The sequence below is a fragment of the Lates calcarifer genome, linkage group LG19 (genome assembly GCF_001640805.2).
Source record: "Lates calcarifer isolate ASB-BC8 linkage group LG19, TLL_Latcal_v3, whole genome shotgun sequence".
Taxonomy (NCBI): Eukaryota; Metazoa; Chordata; class Actinopteri; family Centropomidae; genus Lates; species Lates calcarifer.
Window position 1 is genome coordinate 8,207,605 of NC_066851.1, and position 14,616 is coordinate 8,222,220.

At 43.7% G+C, this 14,616-nt stretch overlaps 1 protein-coding gene across 1 annotated transcript in view; it reads left to right on the forward strand.

Moving 5' to 3' along the window:
• The window catches only part of LOC108897960 (connector enhancer of kinase suppressor of ras 3), a 44,702-nt gene that overhangs the window by 2,592 nt on the left and 27,494 nt on the right, over positions 1-14,616 (forward strand). Inside the window, exon 2 of the mRNA XM_018697770.2 lies at positions 11,983-12,146. Within this exon, the coding sequence (XP_018553286.1) occupies positions 11,983-12,146 (164 nt within the window). The remainder of the gene's footprint in view (positions 1-11,982; positions 12,147-14,616) is intronic.

A 14,616-nucleotide genomic window follows, 5' to 3' on the forward strand; every position in this document is an offset into this window, starting at 1 on the left:
ATTCAATTTTCAGCATGTTGTGACAATTTGTAGAGCCATATTGGTGACATTAACACATTGATCTACATACCCATGTTCACAAAGTCAAAAGTTTAAGTCATATGCTGCAAGTCATTTTCCAAATATAGTCCTGAATCCACATGGGCAATGCTTCAGCTGAGAAGTGCTGGCACTGATCGGGGAATGTTTAGCTCTAACTCAGCTGAATAACTTCTCATTTACCAAACACACTGTCTTTTTGTCCTCTTTCCACTTGTCCACCTTGTAGTTACTGGGAGTATGACTGCCAGGTTTTAACAAGGCATCGCAGACATGAAACCTGCACAACTAGTGTTTGACTGAATGGCTTTTATCCGGTTCTTTAACAAGCCCAGGCTTTGCAGTTCAGTACACACTGGATGTCATCCAATATTTTCTATGCTTAAATACTGGCTAATCAAATTTCAAAGCCCTGTATCTGGAAATGGATTAGGCATGTGAATTTTAGTTATGGGGGTTTATTTGGAGCATGAGGTCATGATTAAAGTCCTGCTGACCTGGTGGATTACATCTATCTCACACCCCTTTTAGACCAAACAGCCCTGTTTGGTACACATCTATACGAGGCCTGGCTCTATTAGCTTATCAGTCATTTGTATGGAGCTACATTAGCAGATGTGTGTCCTGCATGTGAACATTCCCCATGACCTGAAGTCTGATATGAATGGTCAGATGCAGGTTGAACACGTGCTTGTTATCCCACACGTGTTTATTCGGCGTCAGAAACATGAGAGTGGCAGTAAGGGTGTGTGTGTGTGTGTGTGTGTGTGTGTGTGTGTGTGTATATCCAGCCTCTCAAGTAGCACCATGGTGCCAAAAAGGTAATTAGGTTGACAGAGAGGTGACAAACATGCTGAGTATGATTTTGTCTTTGACCAAGTGTGTGCTTGGAAAAATAACAGTCATGTGTCTGAGTTCGCACATGCTAAATGACTTCACTGATGGGTACCTTCAGCAGCCTTATCTATAGAGATGATAGCAAGGTGTGGGCAATGATGGCCCGTGATCCTTATCTGGCTGACACAGAGACTTCCTAAACTGGAGTGTGAACAGACGTTGTACAGACACCTCAGCCTTATTAAGGCATCCACTGCCTCTGGTTTAGTGCTGGCTCTATTGGACAAGTGGAGGTCTATGTTTGGATAGCCTCCGCAGGCATCATTAATCCAGTTTAGCAACCCATATACTGTAGAGGCTGTGCGTGTATATATGCATCAGGGAGGACAGGTGTTGAATTAATCCTGCCATAGGATTTAGAAACAGTGGAAATCTGTACACCACCTTTCTACTGGCCTCACGTATACAAGGAAGTAACAAGGTGAAACAATTTATTCAAATGAAAGTAATTCTTCCCTCAGAGTTAAAACTCCTGTTTTTGTCATTTACCAATTTCCAGTCATTCAGCTATTCAGCCTTTAAAATCGACCTATTGTGTTCCGTTGATGGGCAGATAACCATGTTACTTTTCCATAGAAAATGGCCTTTAGAGTTCAGGGGAAGTGCTGTAAGAGGATTCCCCCTGGGGAGAAACAGCTGAAAGGGACTGCTACGGTTTCGGTCCTGCCGGCCCCTCCACGGCCTGTTTCTCACACTGCCACATCGTCCCTGCCCTCCAGCCTCAGGAGCTCCAACATATGGGGATTTGTAGAGAAATCATTAATAGTTAATGTGCTGTTCTAATCCAGTGATGAGGAGACAAAGAGAAAACAGCATGTTTTAATGTTTGTTTCCATAGTAGTTAAAAGTTGCCGTGCATTTGGCTTTGATCTTGTGTTTGTACAGTACACAGTAATGATCCTTCATATCTACAGCACGTTATAGGGGTTGTGATTTTTATCAGTAAAGCAATATTAGTTTGCATTTGCCTTTTAATATCCAACGGTTCCTCTCACAGAGCCAGTGGAGGGGACCAAACGCCACCTCGTATCCCTGCCAACCTGGGCTAGACCAGTTTGCTTTTCATTCAAATCTAAAATATGCATTGCAAATCTCCCTGATGATCTCAGCTTAGCAGGACCTGCAAGCTATTTGGCCCTGCTCTGCCCTAAGAGCATTGGCCTGTGAAGTGCCATGCTTAAGCTACTGGAGTAAAAGCCAGGCAACCTGAGGTGGCACAGCGGGTGCAAGTGCAAATGCTGACTGACCTCTCGTGCAAGGTTTTGTCAAGTGTGTGGGCCTGTCTGCACTCACTGGTCATGTGATTGGAGTTCCTCCGGTATATTAAAGTCTCAAATTGCTGCCGTACCAGATCCGCACTGGCAAACTGGTGAAGTGAATGAAAAAGGAAGTGTATGGCTGTGTTGGTATTGCTATCAAAGCTCTGCTAATGCAGTCATGCTCAAATAACCACAGAACATGAGAGGAATGCAGTCAATGGCTGTTTTTTTTCCCTACCAAACTAAACCAGCAGTTCTTGCGAATGAGCAGTCAAAACAGGTCACACATGTCCTTTGTTGCGTTTGGGGCCACCAGTTGCTTTTAACGGATTTAAAACGCTGAACCCAGTCGAATTGATGGTCCCCCCACGCTGACCAAATACACACAAAGCTCTTTCATCCTGCTACCAGCTTACACTGTAATGGAGTGCAATGTCATTATGATTATGAGGTGATCTGTAGTTTTATGAACTGTTACCCACTTTTGGGTTTAGCAGGGCACTTGGGTAGATGCCAGATCAGAGCTTGTTCAGAACATGTCCAGACTCGTCCATATTTTCCCAGTCCTCCATAGAGACTGAATGAATTCCTGTCTAGCTATTCACACATGCAACCCTGTGGTTAAACTTTCAAACAATTCACTGACTTCCACTTTGCAGTCCATTCTGTTATTGCATGACATCATGCTGTTGGTACCACATTAATGCTAAATGCATGCTGTTATTGTTTGTAGGTCTCCGTGCTTGTGTTGATGTTTTCACTTGCTCCGAAATGTCTTTAATCTGTCAACTCTCTTGTTGACTGGTTACATTAGAGAGTGCTGACAGAAATGGCAGCTCTAATGGGCCAGTCTGTGTTTTCACACTGTTGATGGTGAACCGATGAGCCCCCAGGCCCACCATCAGGAGGGATTCATAGAAGGCTGAAAATGTTTTGGAAGATTAAAGGGAAGCTGCATACTTTCTTTGTGGTTATTTGTATATTTGGTTTTCCATAGCACACAAAGGCGCATATTACTCTTTTATGGAAAAGTCATAAAGTTGATAGATGAAACACCAGGGCCAAGCTTCTGCTTTCATTTGGTCATAGTTGAAAATTACCTAGGGAGTCCTCAGAAAATTCCACAAGCACATTGCAGTGAAGTCATACATACCAGCTTCTGTTTTACTTACTGACTCTCTGGACTTCCCCATTACTGGTCCTACCTTCAGGAAAAACAATAACTTGTTGCTTATTTCCTTATTCTCCCCCAACAACCACAGCATCTAGCATACAGGTGGCTTATTAGAATACAGGTCAGCTGTGACAGATCCACCCAGACAGGCTTTGTCTCACTGGTGTTTTGTTGTGAAACCTCTCCAACTTACTGAACTTAAAATCATCAAATGGCTATGCTTTTGCCAGAGGTTGGAACTTGACAAATCTCATGTCATATCCCAGTGAATCTAGATTCTTGGCTGAAAACAGTTTCCAACAAAACATTTTTTGTTCCCTTGATCTCAACTCAATAGGTTGTACAAAAGGACATTAGAGCAAAATGCAGGGTTTGAATTTGTTTAAGCAGGGAGTGGTGGCTCCTCAACCTGAAGAAACAATTGAGGGAGATTCTGTTGATTCTACCCTTTGTTACCATCAGTGCAGACACCTGGGAAAAGCCTCACATCTGCCCTTCATCTCTGTTTGTATGTGGTGTCATTTCCAGTCAACAGCACATTTATAATTTATATGAACAGGACTGTCCCTTTCTTAATATGTCACAGCTGTGAGGGAGATCCACAGGTGCCAGCAAGAGTACAAACAAAAACCTCACGTGCAAATAGCGCAGTGTGTGTTTTGCTGTGGTGAGAGAGATTATCACGCATGTGTATTTGTTTGTGAAAAATCCATCATTAGTTTAGAGCATTAAAAAGAAATGTAGGGACACATCTTTTAACACCAAAGCCAGAGAGTCAGCACTGTGTGTGTGTGTGTGCACACGAATGTGTGAATGTGTGGTTGTGTGGCTGCGTCATAGGTGCCCCATCCTGGCCTGTGGGTGACACACTGTCGCTCACCACTACCTTTCATTGAAGATGACTCACCCTCCCCCACCCGCAGCCCTTGCAGCAGGGAGAACAGGATCAGCTGCCCACAGGCTTCCTAGAGATGTTTTACATTGCATAATTTATCCAAGTGTTCGTTACGATCGTTCCTCTCTGTCGTGTTACAAGAAAATGAGTCATTGAGAATTTTTGGGGAAAGCTAATGACTTGTTGATTTGTGTTTTAATATAGTGAGTGTGTCTATTTGTTTTTAATGGTCTTGTACAGAGAGGATGGACATACTGATCTCAATCTTTTTGACCCCTAACTGCTCCTCCCCTGACCTGGACACAAGCCAGCAATAAATTGTTGGATTGTGGTCACGTACTCCTCTTCCTCCTCTCCTCTCCCTCCACTTCATCCTCCTCCAACTTCCCCAAAGCCTCCGTTCCCCCCCTACCACCACTGCCACCTCCGCCACCCCAACCTCTTCCCACTTCCCCTGTCACTATAGTAACCCTAATTTTATTTACAGCCCCAGCCGGTTCTTCAGCTCTGTGTTGGCGGCCATTGTGACTGAGAGGCTGACCACCAGTAGTTCTTTGCTCTGCCACAGCGAAGCACTCCAGCTGGGTTTAGCCGGGGTAGAACAGATTTGCGTGTGGACAGCCCAGACTAAGGAAGGGACTGCCGCTGTGCCGAGGTCACGGATGGACCCACTGTCGGTTTTGATCGAGTAAATCCTCTGCACAACTTGGCAGTAGAATCTGTCTTTCTGCTTTTTCAGATAGGCTTTTTAACAAGATCTGAGGAGGGATTTACCCCCTGGGAGATTTATGGCAATTAGCAAGTTCTTATCCAAAGATACTTATGGGATTCTGCATTAGGAATGGAGAAAGTACTACACTCAGCCACAGGGGCGTTATGATATGACGCTATCTTTAGTTTAATTAAAGGCTTGCTTATGTTTGTCGTGTCTGTCTGTTTCATAAAAACACAGTAAAACATTGTCATACACCATAATAGCACAATGGATGCAAGTTTAAAGTTAAGTTTGGCCCTGCTACAAAATATGCCCACATGCAGTCTTAGTCTGACTACTGGCACACTATTCCCATGGCAAACTAAATGAGTGGGGCTCATTTCCTCCCCCAAAACCTTGTTCATCTTTATTGTGGTTTACATAGGCAGCTATTATGGTGCTGGTAAATTGGTCTGTAATCAGCATGCAGGGCCACCCTGATCATACACCATACATGTGACGGAATGAAACCACTAAATGGAGTTCCCTATGTTTTCTTTTACGACCTGTTTGTGTGTCTCAGCGGCTCTGACTTTGAACCCAGGTTTAGGTTTGATGGGGGACGACGCTTCTTAAAAGTGGTCATTTTCCTTCTTGTCTTTCCTTGTCTTTTTCTCTCTCTCTCTTACTTTTGTTCTGCCTTGGTTTTGCCTCTTTTCCCTCCACCTCTCCTTAATTATAGTTTTGTCTTTGGGAAATGATGCATAGGTTCTAGCAAAGTGAGTGTTTTTAGATGTCCTGTTGACACACAAGCAGTGCTGTCTTTTATGCAGCATCCCATCTTCAGTAGGAACTCTCAGACTACATAGAGTAAATGTCCTGAATGCTCTGATTTAACATCTATTGTGATTAAAACTGGAAAAGACCCATTCCCACATTCCACAAGTGACAGTCGCTGTTGTATCGTGCATTTTCAAGACACAAAGACTGTGACTATCTTGGGATTCCTGTCAACAGGCGGAACCACAACAATATGAATGTTGGTGGGGCCAGGAAAGACGAAAGATTGTGGTGGGTGGGGAAGCAGGAACAGGACAGAGAAGAGGAGGGGGGAGTTTGAGACATTTTTGAGGTCTTTGTTGCTTTCTTTAGTGGGTGTTTATGCTAGTGGTAACGAGCTGCAGCGTGGCCCGGCGGCCGACTGACTGGAGAGTGATGGGCGTTTATGTTGGCCTGAGAGGTTATTGCTCCATCCCCTGCCCCTGTCCAACACTCAGGCACCGGCTACACTTACCTGCACATACATCACCAACAGTCTGTCTGTATTTGCCAAACTGCCTGTGAAAGAAGTGTGAAAAGAAAAAAACGAAATGACATTTCAGGTGTAAACTCAGTGACCCAGACAGACAGTTTTTCTGTTGTTCTTTCCATGCCCTTAGCTTAAGCAACAACAGTTTGAAAAGACACTCACTAATGTGCCTGCAGCAGTTTGTTTCATCTCTTTTTTTTTGTGTCTCTCTCGCTTCATCTTGTTTTTCCTTTATCTTCTCATCTGCTTGTGACCAGAAGTCATCATGCGTCATGTCATGCGACAGCCAAAATACCTCTCATACCCCCCCTCCGCGTGCTCTTCTGCTCTGACCTGCATCGCTTCCAGAAATCACCTCTCACCTCACCAGTCAATATTAACCGAGCTGTCCGCTGCTCAAACTTGGAACTTGGAAATCTGACGAGGTACCAGGCAATGTGTGACTGGGGGTCATGAGCTACTTAGAGGTGAGGATTAACCGAGCCTAGGGGCTGGTGCTCATAATAGTTGCTGCTGTGCACTTCAACCACAACAGCCCTGCAAACTTTGACCCCCTCCCTCTTCTCTCATCAGTCATCGTCCATCACTCTAGAAGAGACAGAGCTGCTTTTGTCTGCCTGCGGAGGGACTGGCCTCAGCTGCTTTTTCTCACTTAAGAAGCCCACTTGGGACACGTCACTGCCATTTTGTAGTTGTCTGTGTTTCAGATTAAGGGTACATGAAGTGAAACACTCTTTGTTAGCTGGAGGAAGCAGTGATAAGATTAAAACAAGGGTTGCACGGAGTTACAGCCTGTTAAGCAGTCAGGGAGTAATAGGACTGGAAAACAGTGTCTGCACCTGATTCATAAATGAGTGAGGAGTCCTTTAGAAGATTCTATACTGTCCACAGATGAGAACACAACATGCTGATTGGAGAGATGTAGAGCACCATTGTGTAACTCCTATCCCCAGTTCCCATTGGAAGGGTGAGTCTGCCCAGTGTGTGTACAGGCTTTGTTGTTGTCCTGTGAAGTCATGCATTAGAGGATAGCTTAGCAGTCGCCAAGAGGAGCTTTTTTCTTCCTTTCTAATTACAACACGGCCTGGTATAGCCAGAGACTATTGTGCCCGAGTGCTGCGAATTCCCACAATGGAGCTGCTCAGCGGAGAACAATGAGTCAAATTCCTGACCATTCCCCACAGGTTCAGAGGCCGGGCTGACAAATAAAGACAGCAGAGTTACAGTGGCTTTGCTATTCTACACCCAGCAGCTTTCCCACTGGCCACCCCAGTGGGGATATTGGTTTTTTGTTTGTGTGTATGTGTTTGTGTGTGTGTCCCTGTTGGTGTGTGTGTGTGTGGTACAGGGTGGCTACAGCTTCCACTGGGAGCACAGTGAGGGGTTGAAAGATGGGGGAGGTGAAGAGGAGGGAGCTTGTTTCATTCTTTCCGTAGGAGGTGAAAGACTGGTTGCTCTATTTCAAATGTAATCAAACCCCTGAGAACAAAAAGTTGGCAACCAAAAGCTGCACGGAAGGCATTGTTGATCACAACTGATCAACATTTTGCGGAGGACAGAACACTGAACTTGTATAAGAGGGTCACATCCAAACCTGTGTGCTGTTCTTAAATAAATTTGTCATCAGCACACACAAAATTGGTCCTAAGCTATTATGTACTTGGCCACAGTAAACCCAATCTGCTGTTTTTGTGCTTCTGTGCGGATGTGAAAATGTTGAGATTATGACAAGAATAGCCCAGCCATTTGCAAAAGGGGTCTGTTGTTTACATTGCCAAAAATGTGTGCTTACACAGCCTTTACGTAGGCTGCAGAGCTCAAAGACCTCCAACAGGGTGTAGTTCCACATGCAGAATCCAGACTTGGATTATCTGGGGTTCTTGCTTTCCCAGCTGTTCAGAAATATGGCTGTGTGCACGACTACACATACATACACTGAAGATGTTGTGTTGGTAACCTGTTCTACACATAATCACTGTTCACTGAATGGGAGATGGTGGGTGGTAAGAAAGACCCCACAGTGAACAGCAGGTGCCATACTGGGACACTCACTCACTGCCAATCACCTCTTGCACTGTTTGTTTATTGATCACCAACAATTACAGATTTCATTCAGATGATCTTTTCTCTCTCATACTGAGGGGGATCTTTTTTAACCAAAATTAAGAAATACTTTAATAATCAGTTTGATCATATTGAATTACAGCAGTTGCAAACAATGCTATTCTGTATGCAGAAAAGTCCCAATAGCCCATCACAACTTACAGTCCAGTCCATTTTCTCTCAATTGACTAATAGTTTTGACTCAGGTCTGGGTCCAGTTGTATGGATTTAATTTTCTACTATTGAAATAATATTTACAGGATTGTGCTGTCTTCTCATATGCAATTTTATGAAAACCTGAAATAATTCTAGAAACTACCAACACAACCTTCAACTGTAAATTAACTATTTAGAATTGGTTTATTATGTTAAATGAAATGCTACACCAAGTTTTCATGACTGTAGTATTTGAATTGGTCAGTGATACTGAAAATTCAGTTCAAATCCTTTTTATATAAAAACTTTGGGTGGCAGTGAATGTTTTTCCAGCTTATTGGCTGTGTGGTTGCAGTTGACATTGGTGCTGTGTGTCTGTGCCTCTGCTGCACAGTTGCACCCACTTGCTCTGGTTTGAGGACATTTGCCAAGTGGTTCACAGGGGCCATAAAACTCCTCCAAAGCGTTTCATCCTGTGCAGGCTTTTGAAAAGCATTCACACAGTCCTCCCTGCAGCCTCCCCCTCCTCTCAATTCACAATAACGTAACACTCCATCTCTTTTACTGCTTTCTCTACCCTTAATGAAAATTGATAGTCTCACAGACATACACACACCCCTGCAGCCATTGATCGAGGCCCAATAAATGTTTTATAAGCCCCACTGTAAGGACACCCCTCTCTTATTCAGAAGGTGTCGATGGTTGAGTCCAGAGGGAAAGATTGCTGTGGTATGTTCCATTGAGAGCCCCTGAGTTCAGTGGGAGAGTAATGCACTTTCTCTCTAGCACACAAACCCGTATTCTTAAACACTGCTACCTAAAAGTAATGGTAGGTCTCTGACGCATGCAAACACACTTACAATTGTTCCATTTCAAAGCAAATGCAGATGAGTTTGGACCCCGAAGTGACCCGAAATTTCTAAACTCCCTGACTTCTAGGATAAGGGACAGGATATGCGGGGTGAATACACTTGCCATTGACCGAACAAAAGTGAAAACAATCTAGAGGAAAGGAAAGGCTCTCCATTCATCAATTACTGGATGCAGATTCATTCCCCCAAAATTTCTCTCCAGACTTTTTTCCCATATCTACTCTACATGGTTTTACAACAACCGAGCTAAGAAAAACACACAGTGTAAGCCTCAGCATGTTTTATTGTAAGCTGAACCACAAGTTTCTCTTTGTGCCCTTTCTTCTTCTTCTTCTATTTGGTGAGGATGGTGGCACCATTCCACAGGAAATGCCTTTTTAACACAGCAGGAAGGAGAAACTTTGCCCCTTCTGGACCCAAGTCTTTGTTTTCATCTAATCGCATTAAGTGACTAGCCCAGTGTTTGTATTTGGCTTCTGTTCTTCTCGGTGTGGGCTCAGGCCAGTACTCAGTCCCTTTTCTTACAATTCGAAGTGGATTCCTCTGCATACTGCCGGCCAGTCAGGGGTTAAGCTTGAAATTCTCTGAAGTCTTGCCTAGGAATTAGCATGCCAAGGAATGAGAAAAATCTAATCAGCCTAACTGGACTTGACTCGTGTGGCGGCTAATGGTTAACAAGTCGAGATGGATTTTCCCTTTGATTCAGTGGCGATGGCTTGAGCTCTCACATATATTTTCTCAAGGATTGAAAATGCTGCCGTAAGTGAACTTTGATGCCATAATGGAATTTTAATGGCTTTGAAAGGAGTCCTCTGTAGGTAGTTTGAGTCCTGGGGCTACACAATGCAGCACATTCTGATGTGTAGTGACATTGTTATGTGAATTTCCTTGATATTGCACTATTGCAGGCCATGAAGCAAGTAACTTGGATCCTACGGTTTGGCTTCTGCTCCAACTTTTATTGAATAAGGCCTTAGCATTCCAGGTTAGCTAAAAAACTTCTGCAGCTGCTTCACAGTAAAACCCCTCCATCCCAGAAGTCTGATGAAATAGGTTATTACTGTGTAGCAGCTGTATCCATGTTTTTGCTAACCTTGAATGCTAACTTAAAGCTGCCAAAAATTGTTATTGATCTATAACAATATACTGTATATTAATGACAAAATAAGCAACAACCTTTAAAAAATCAAAAGTATGATTTATAAAGAATTTAACACAAATGAAATGAAAATGAAATGAAGTGTCAAATATGAAGTAACTGCTCCAACTTTAGTAGAAAATGGTGTGATCGCATAGGATCCTATCATAGAGAGCAAGAAACTGATCGAGAAAGTAGGTGTTCAGGGCCTTTAAAGCCTGATCACAGTTGGTCTAAACCTTTTTATGTTTATGTTTGTTTGGTCAGCACTGACTTCCAAGATACACACACATACACACACATTCTCCATCTTTCCTTTATGCATACTCGCTGCAACACATGCACAGACTAAGTGTCACAGAGGCATGAGAATACGAGGTGCCATTCACAAAAATGGCTCAGTGACCACTGAACACACCCAGTGTGTCTTTACTCATAGCTACATGCTCTGCATTTTATATGGATGCTGTTATCTGCTGTTAAGTTACAGGTTCCTAAAAAAGTCAAGCTTTTGCGGCTTGAATATCAAACTGAAAATGGATCTGCCAAATCTTGTCTCATACTGAGGAATATTATTTGTGGAGTGTGTGTGTGTGTGGTATGGTCAGAGTGAGCGAGTGTGTCATGCAGCTGACAGGTCTTTCAGAGAAGCAGGGCACAGGGCCATGTAGCTGCAGCTGCCCCCTCTCTGTGTGCTCTTTGATGGGGAGAGAGATGGCGTTTACTTCTACACCCACAGCTATATGTGTGCATAAACACACACACACACACACACACAAAGGCTCGTTCTTCACTGTTGTCTCAACACTACTTGAAGGTCTGCTGAGGGACACATTGCGTGCATAGGGAGGGCAGGTTTGTCAGTTTGTTTATTGCAATGCATTATACACAACTTGTTCTACAGTATCAGAAGAGCCTGTTGCACTGAACTACAGCCCACAGTATATTCATGTGAGTTACATCCTTGTATGTTCCAGAGCAGTTGGTAGCATAACGGTCCAACTCATTTGTTATTGCAGCTACAAATAGTTGCAAGGGGACACCCCTGACACTGGCACGTTTATTGAAACACCCACACCCACATCCACACACACACACACACACACATATATATAGCCATCCATTGTTTAACCGCCCTAACAGACTTAGAGGTCTCAACCGTTGCTCTGTTTATGGTGTATTTATCTAGCTAGCAGCAGAGATAGCAGTCCCACCTGTTCCTTATCTGCACAGACACACAATCACTTACACACAACATTAGAACACATCCTAATTAGACCAGCAGATACAGTAGGTAAACTGAAGTTCGCACTGGTTTTGTTTTTTACTGGGGCTAAGAGCAAGTGACAGTTGAACTGAACCTTTCTAAAGTAGTGGGCTGATTGTATTTTTAATGTTTGTCTAATGAGTCTCCCTCTCTTTGCTTTTCTCATCTTGTGTATCTAGGTTTGGATGACAGCCTGCAGCAGTATGTGAGCAACTTTGAGCGGGAGAAGATCAGCGGTGAGCAGCTACTGAAGATCACACATCAGGACCTGGAGGAGCTTGGCGTGGCCAGGATCGGACACCAAGAACTGGTGCTGGAGGCCGTCGATCTGCTCTGCGCTCTGGTCAGTAGATCTTTGGCTGGCATAATTGTGGGACGTGATTGTGCTATAGGAAGGTTTTGTAACAAAGCGTGGGCTCTTTTGGTCATTATCCCCCCTCCCTCTGTCCACATTCACAAAAAAACTCTGTCTGTAGTTTCTGGTTTGGGCAGCTAAAGGAAGCAGCGATACATAACGGCTCAGTGGGGTGTGGAGGCACCACAACACATGCAGCAGCCTGAGGACATTGGGGAACAGCAATGTCACTTGGGGAAGAGGAGAGATCGGGTCAAATGGGCCTTGGGCTAGTTTTTGCAGTCTGTATCTGTGCAAGATTATTAGAGGCAGTTAATGGTGGTTATTATGTATCGATGAGTGACAGTTTGATCTGTTTGATAGATGAGAGCTCTTTCTCTCTCCCCACTCTCCCTTATATGTAAATTCACCCTCCTTCACACACAGAACACATCCATTCTAAAGCTATATTTATTTTTCAGACTCCATTCTCTTTAACAAAATGGCAGAAATGTCAGCAACAACAACAACAGTCAGTTTCATTCTCACTGCTGCAGCCCTCTACTCACCTGAGCTATCTCTCTCAGTTCAGTTAAAGGTCCCCTGTTTGGCTCTTATTAGTCACTCTGGGAGCGAACCAGCTGACCCGCTGTCCATCATCACAGCTCCCAGAAGAACTGCCAACAAAAATGTCTCTGCCTTCAACTAGTGAGCATAAAAAGAGCGATGAAAACCATCCACGCTCCAGCTGAAAGAGAACCAGGTTTTCAAGCAGATGGGATCGATTTGGAGTTTTATCACTTCCTGTGCCATAAAAGTCCCAGATTGTGGTCCCGGCGTTTTGATCAGTGTCAGCATTTCCCTCTTTATGCTCTCTTAAAATGCTTTACATTAATCGTTCAGGGCATGGTTATTTTTACCCTGAAGAAAGTTAAAAGTGAAATCTTTTCTCTCCCACACGAGGCTGCATCTTGCCTCAGTGCTGATCTGAAAGCTTTGACAGATGAGATTTGAAAGATGTGAATCGTCAGCAATCTGCTATCTCAGCACAATGAAGCTATGAATGGGGTGTCTTGCATCCTGAGTAAAGCAGATACAGATTTGATACATCTCTTTGCTTCAACCAACTTTTACTGAATCAATACATACTCCCATGCTACGATAAGCAACCTGTCCTCTACCTGATTACATCTTCCATACCTGTACCCATTGGACACATGGAAGCACTTGGCGCATATATGATCGTCTTTTTTGTTTTGATAGATTTACCTATCATAGAATATATACCATATGGTACATCCTGTGGGCCATAACCTCTTTTACCATCACAGTAATCAGGCCCAGATTTTTGTTCACCCCTAGAACCTTTGCATCGACGCTCAAGTAATTTTCCTCCTGAGCTGCTTCATAAATTTGGCTCCTAAAGTGCCTCCTCAGCTCGGCTTTGTTATTTTAAGTAAGTCCCTTCCCTTGCATGTGAACTTTATTCTTCAGTCAAAATGTGCTTTTACTTTCTAACACTGTGTCTGTGTGTATTTGCACTGTATAGTCTTATGCAATTCGGTGAGGAAGTATTTGGCACATTGTATAATCACGCTCCCTCTCTTCTCCTTGGAACTTCGAGCCAGGAATGCTGGACTCACAGCAACCTTTCACCTCTGATTGAAGCAGTGCGGCTAAATGTTTTTTGTCTGTTAGGGGTTTCCTTATTAAGAACGAGGCCTCAACCTTCCACAGGTCTCTTGGGAGGAAGTGAGGCCCCCGTTTCAATTAGCTTTAACTGTGGCAAGGTCACTGCTACTGACAGGAACACAGGCCACCAGCACCCAAAATCCCCCACACTATCTATAACACACCATTCGCTCTCTTTTTGTTTACTGTTAGTTCAGACACTTCCTGTTGATGCAATCATATTTTTTTTCTTTCTCCTTGAATTTGAAATGTTTATTCATATGTGCACAAAATAAAGATTTCACCATCATAGTACCTTTATGTCCTGTTAGCAGCTTCAAACCTAAATCAAGATGACTGATGGCCTAATGTACAGCCCCTCAGGCCTTTAGGATACATTTATACTCCCGCTTCTCTTCCACCTAAAAGCTATCAAGACCAAACGGCCATCTAGGGACAAAGAAAGAACATTTCAATTAATTTTACTGGGGGGCCGTGATGTCTTCTGCAGTCAGTGTTGAAACCCAACACTTCTTTATTTGTTCTCTGACCCCAGTGGCCCACTCAGAGACGAGCACCTCATGATAGTCACACACACATTAGCCATGTCCAGCAGCCATTGAACATACAGTATATGACAGATCCTCTGGTCGCAGAGCAGCCGTAAATGTATTTTACTATTGCCTGGGGTGGAATCTGTCCCAAGGTGTAATGTAACACTCAACCTTAGATGGCACATTCTAGCAACAGACACACGCACACACACAAACACACATTCTCTCTCCAGGCTGCAGACATTTGTATCTTT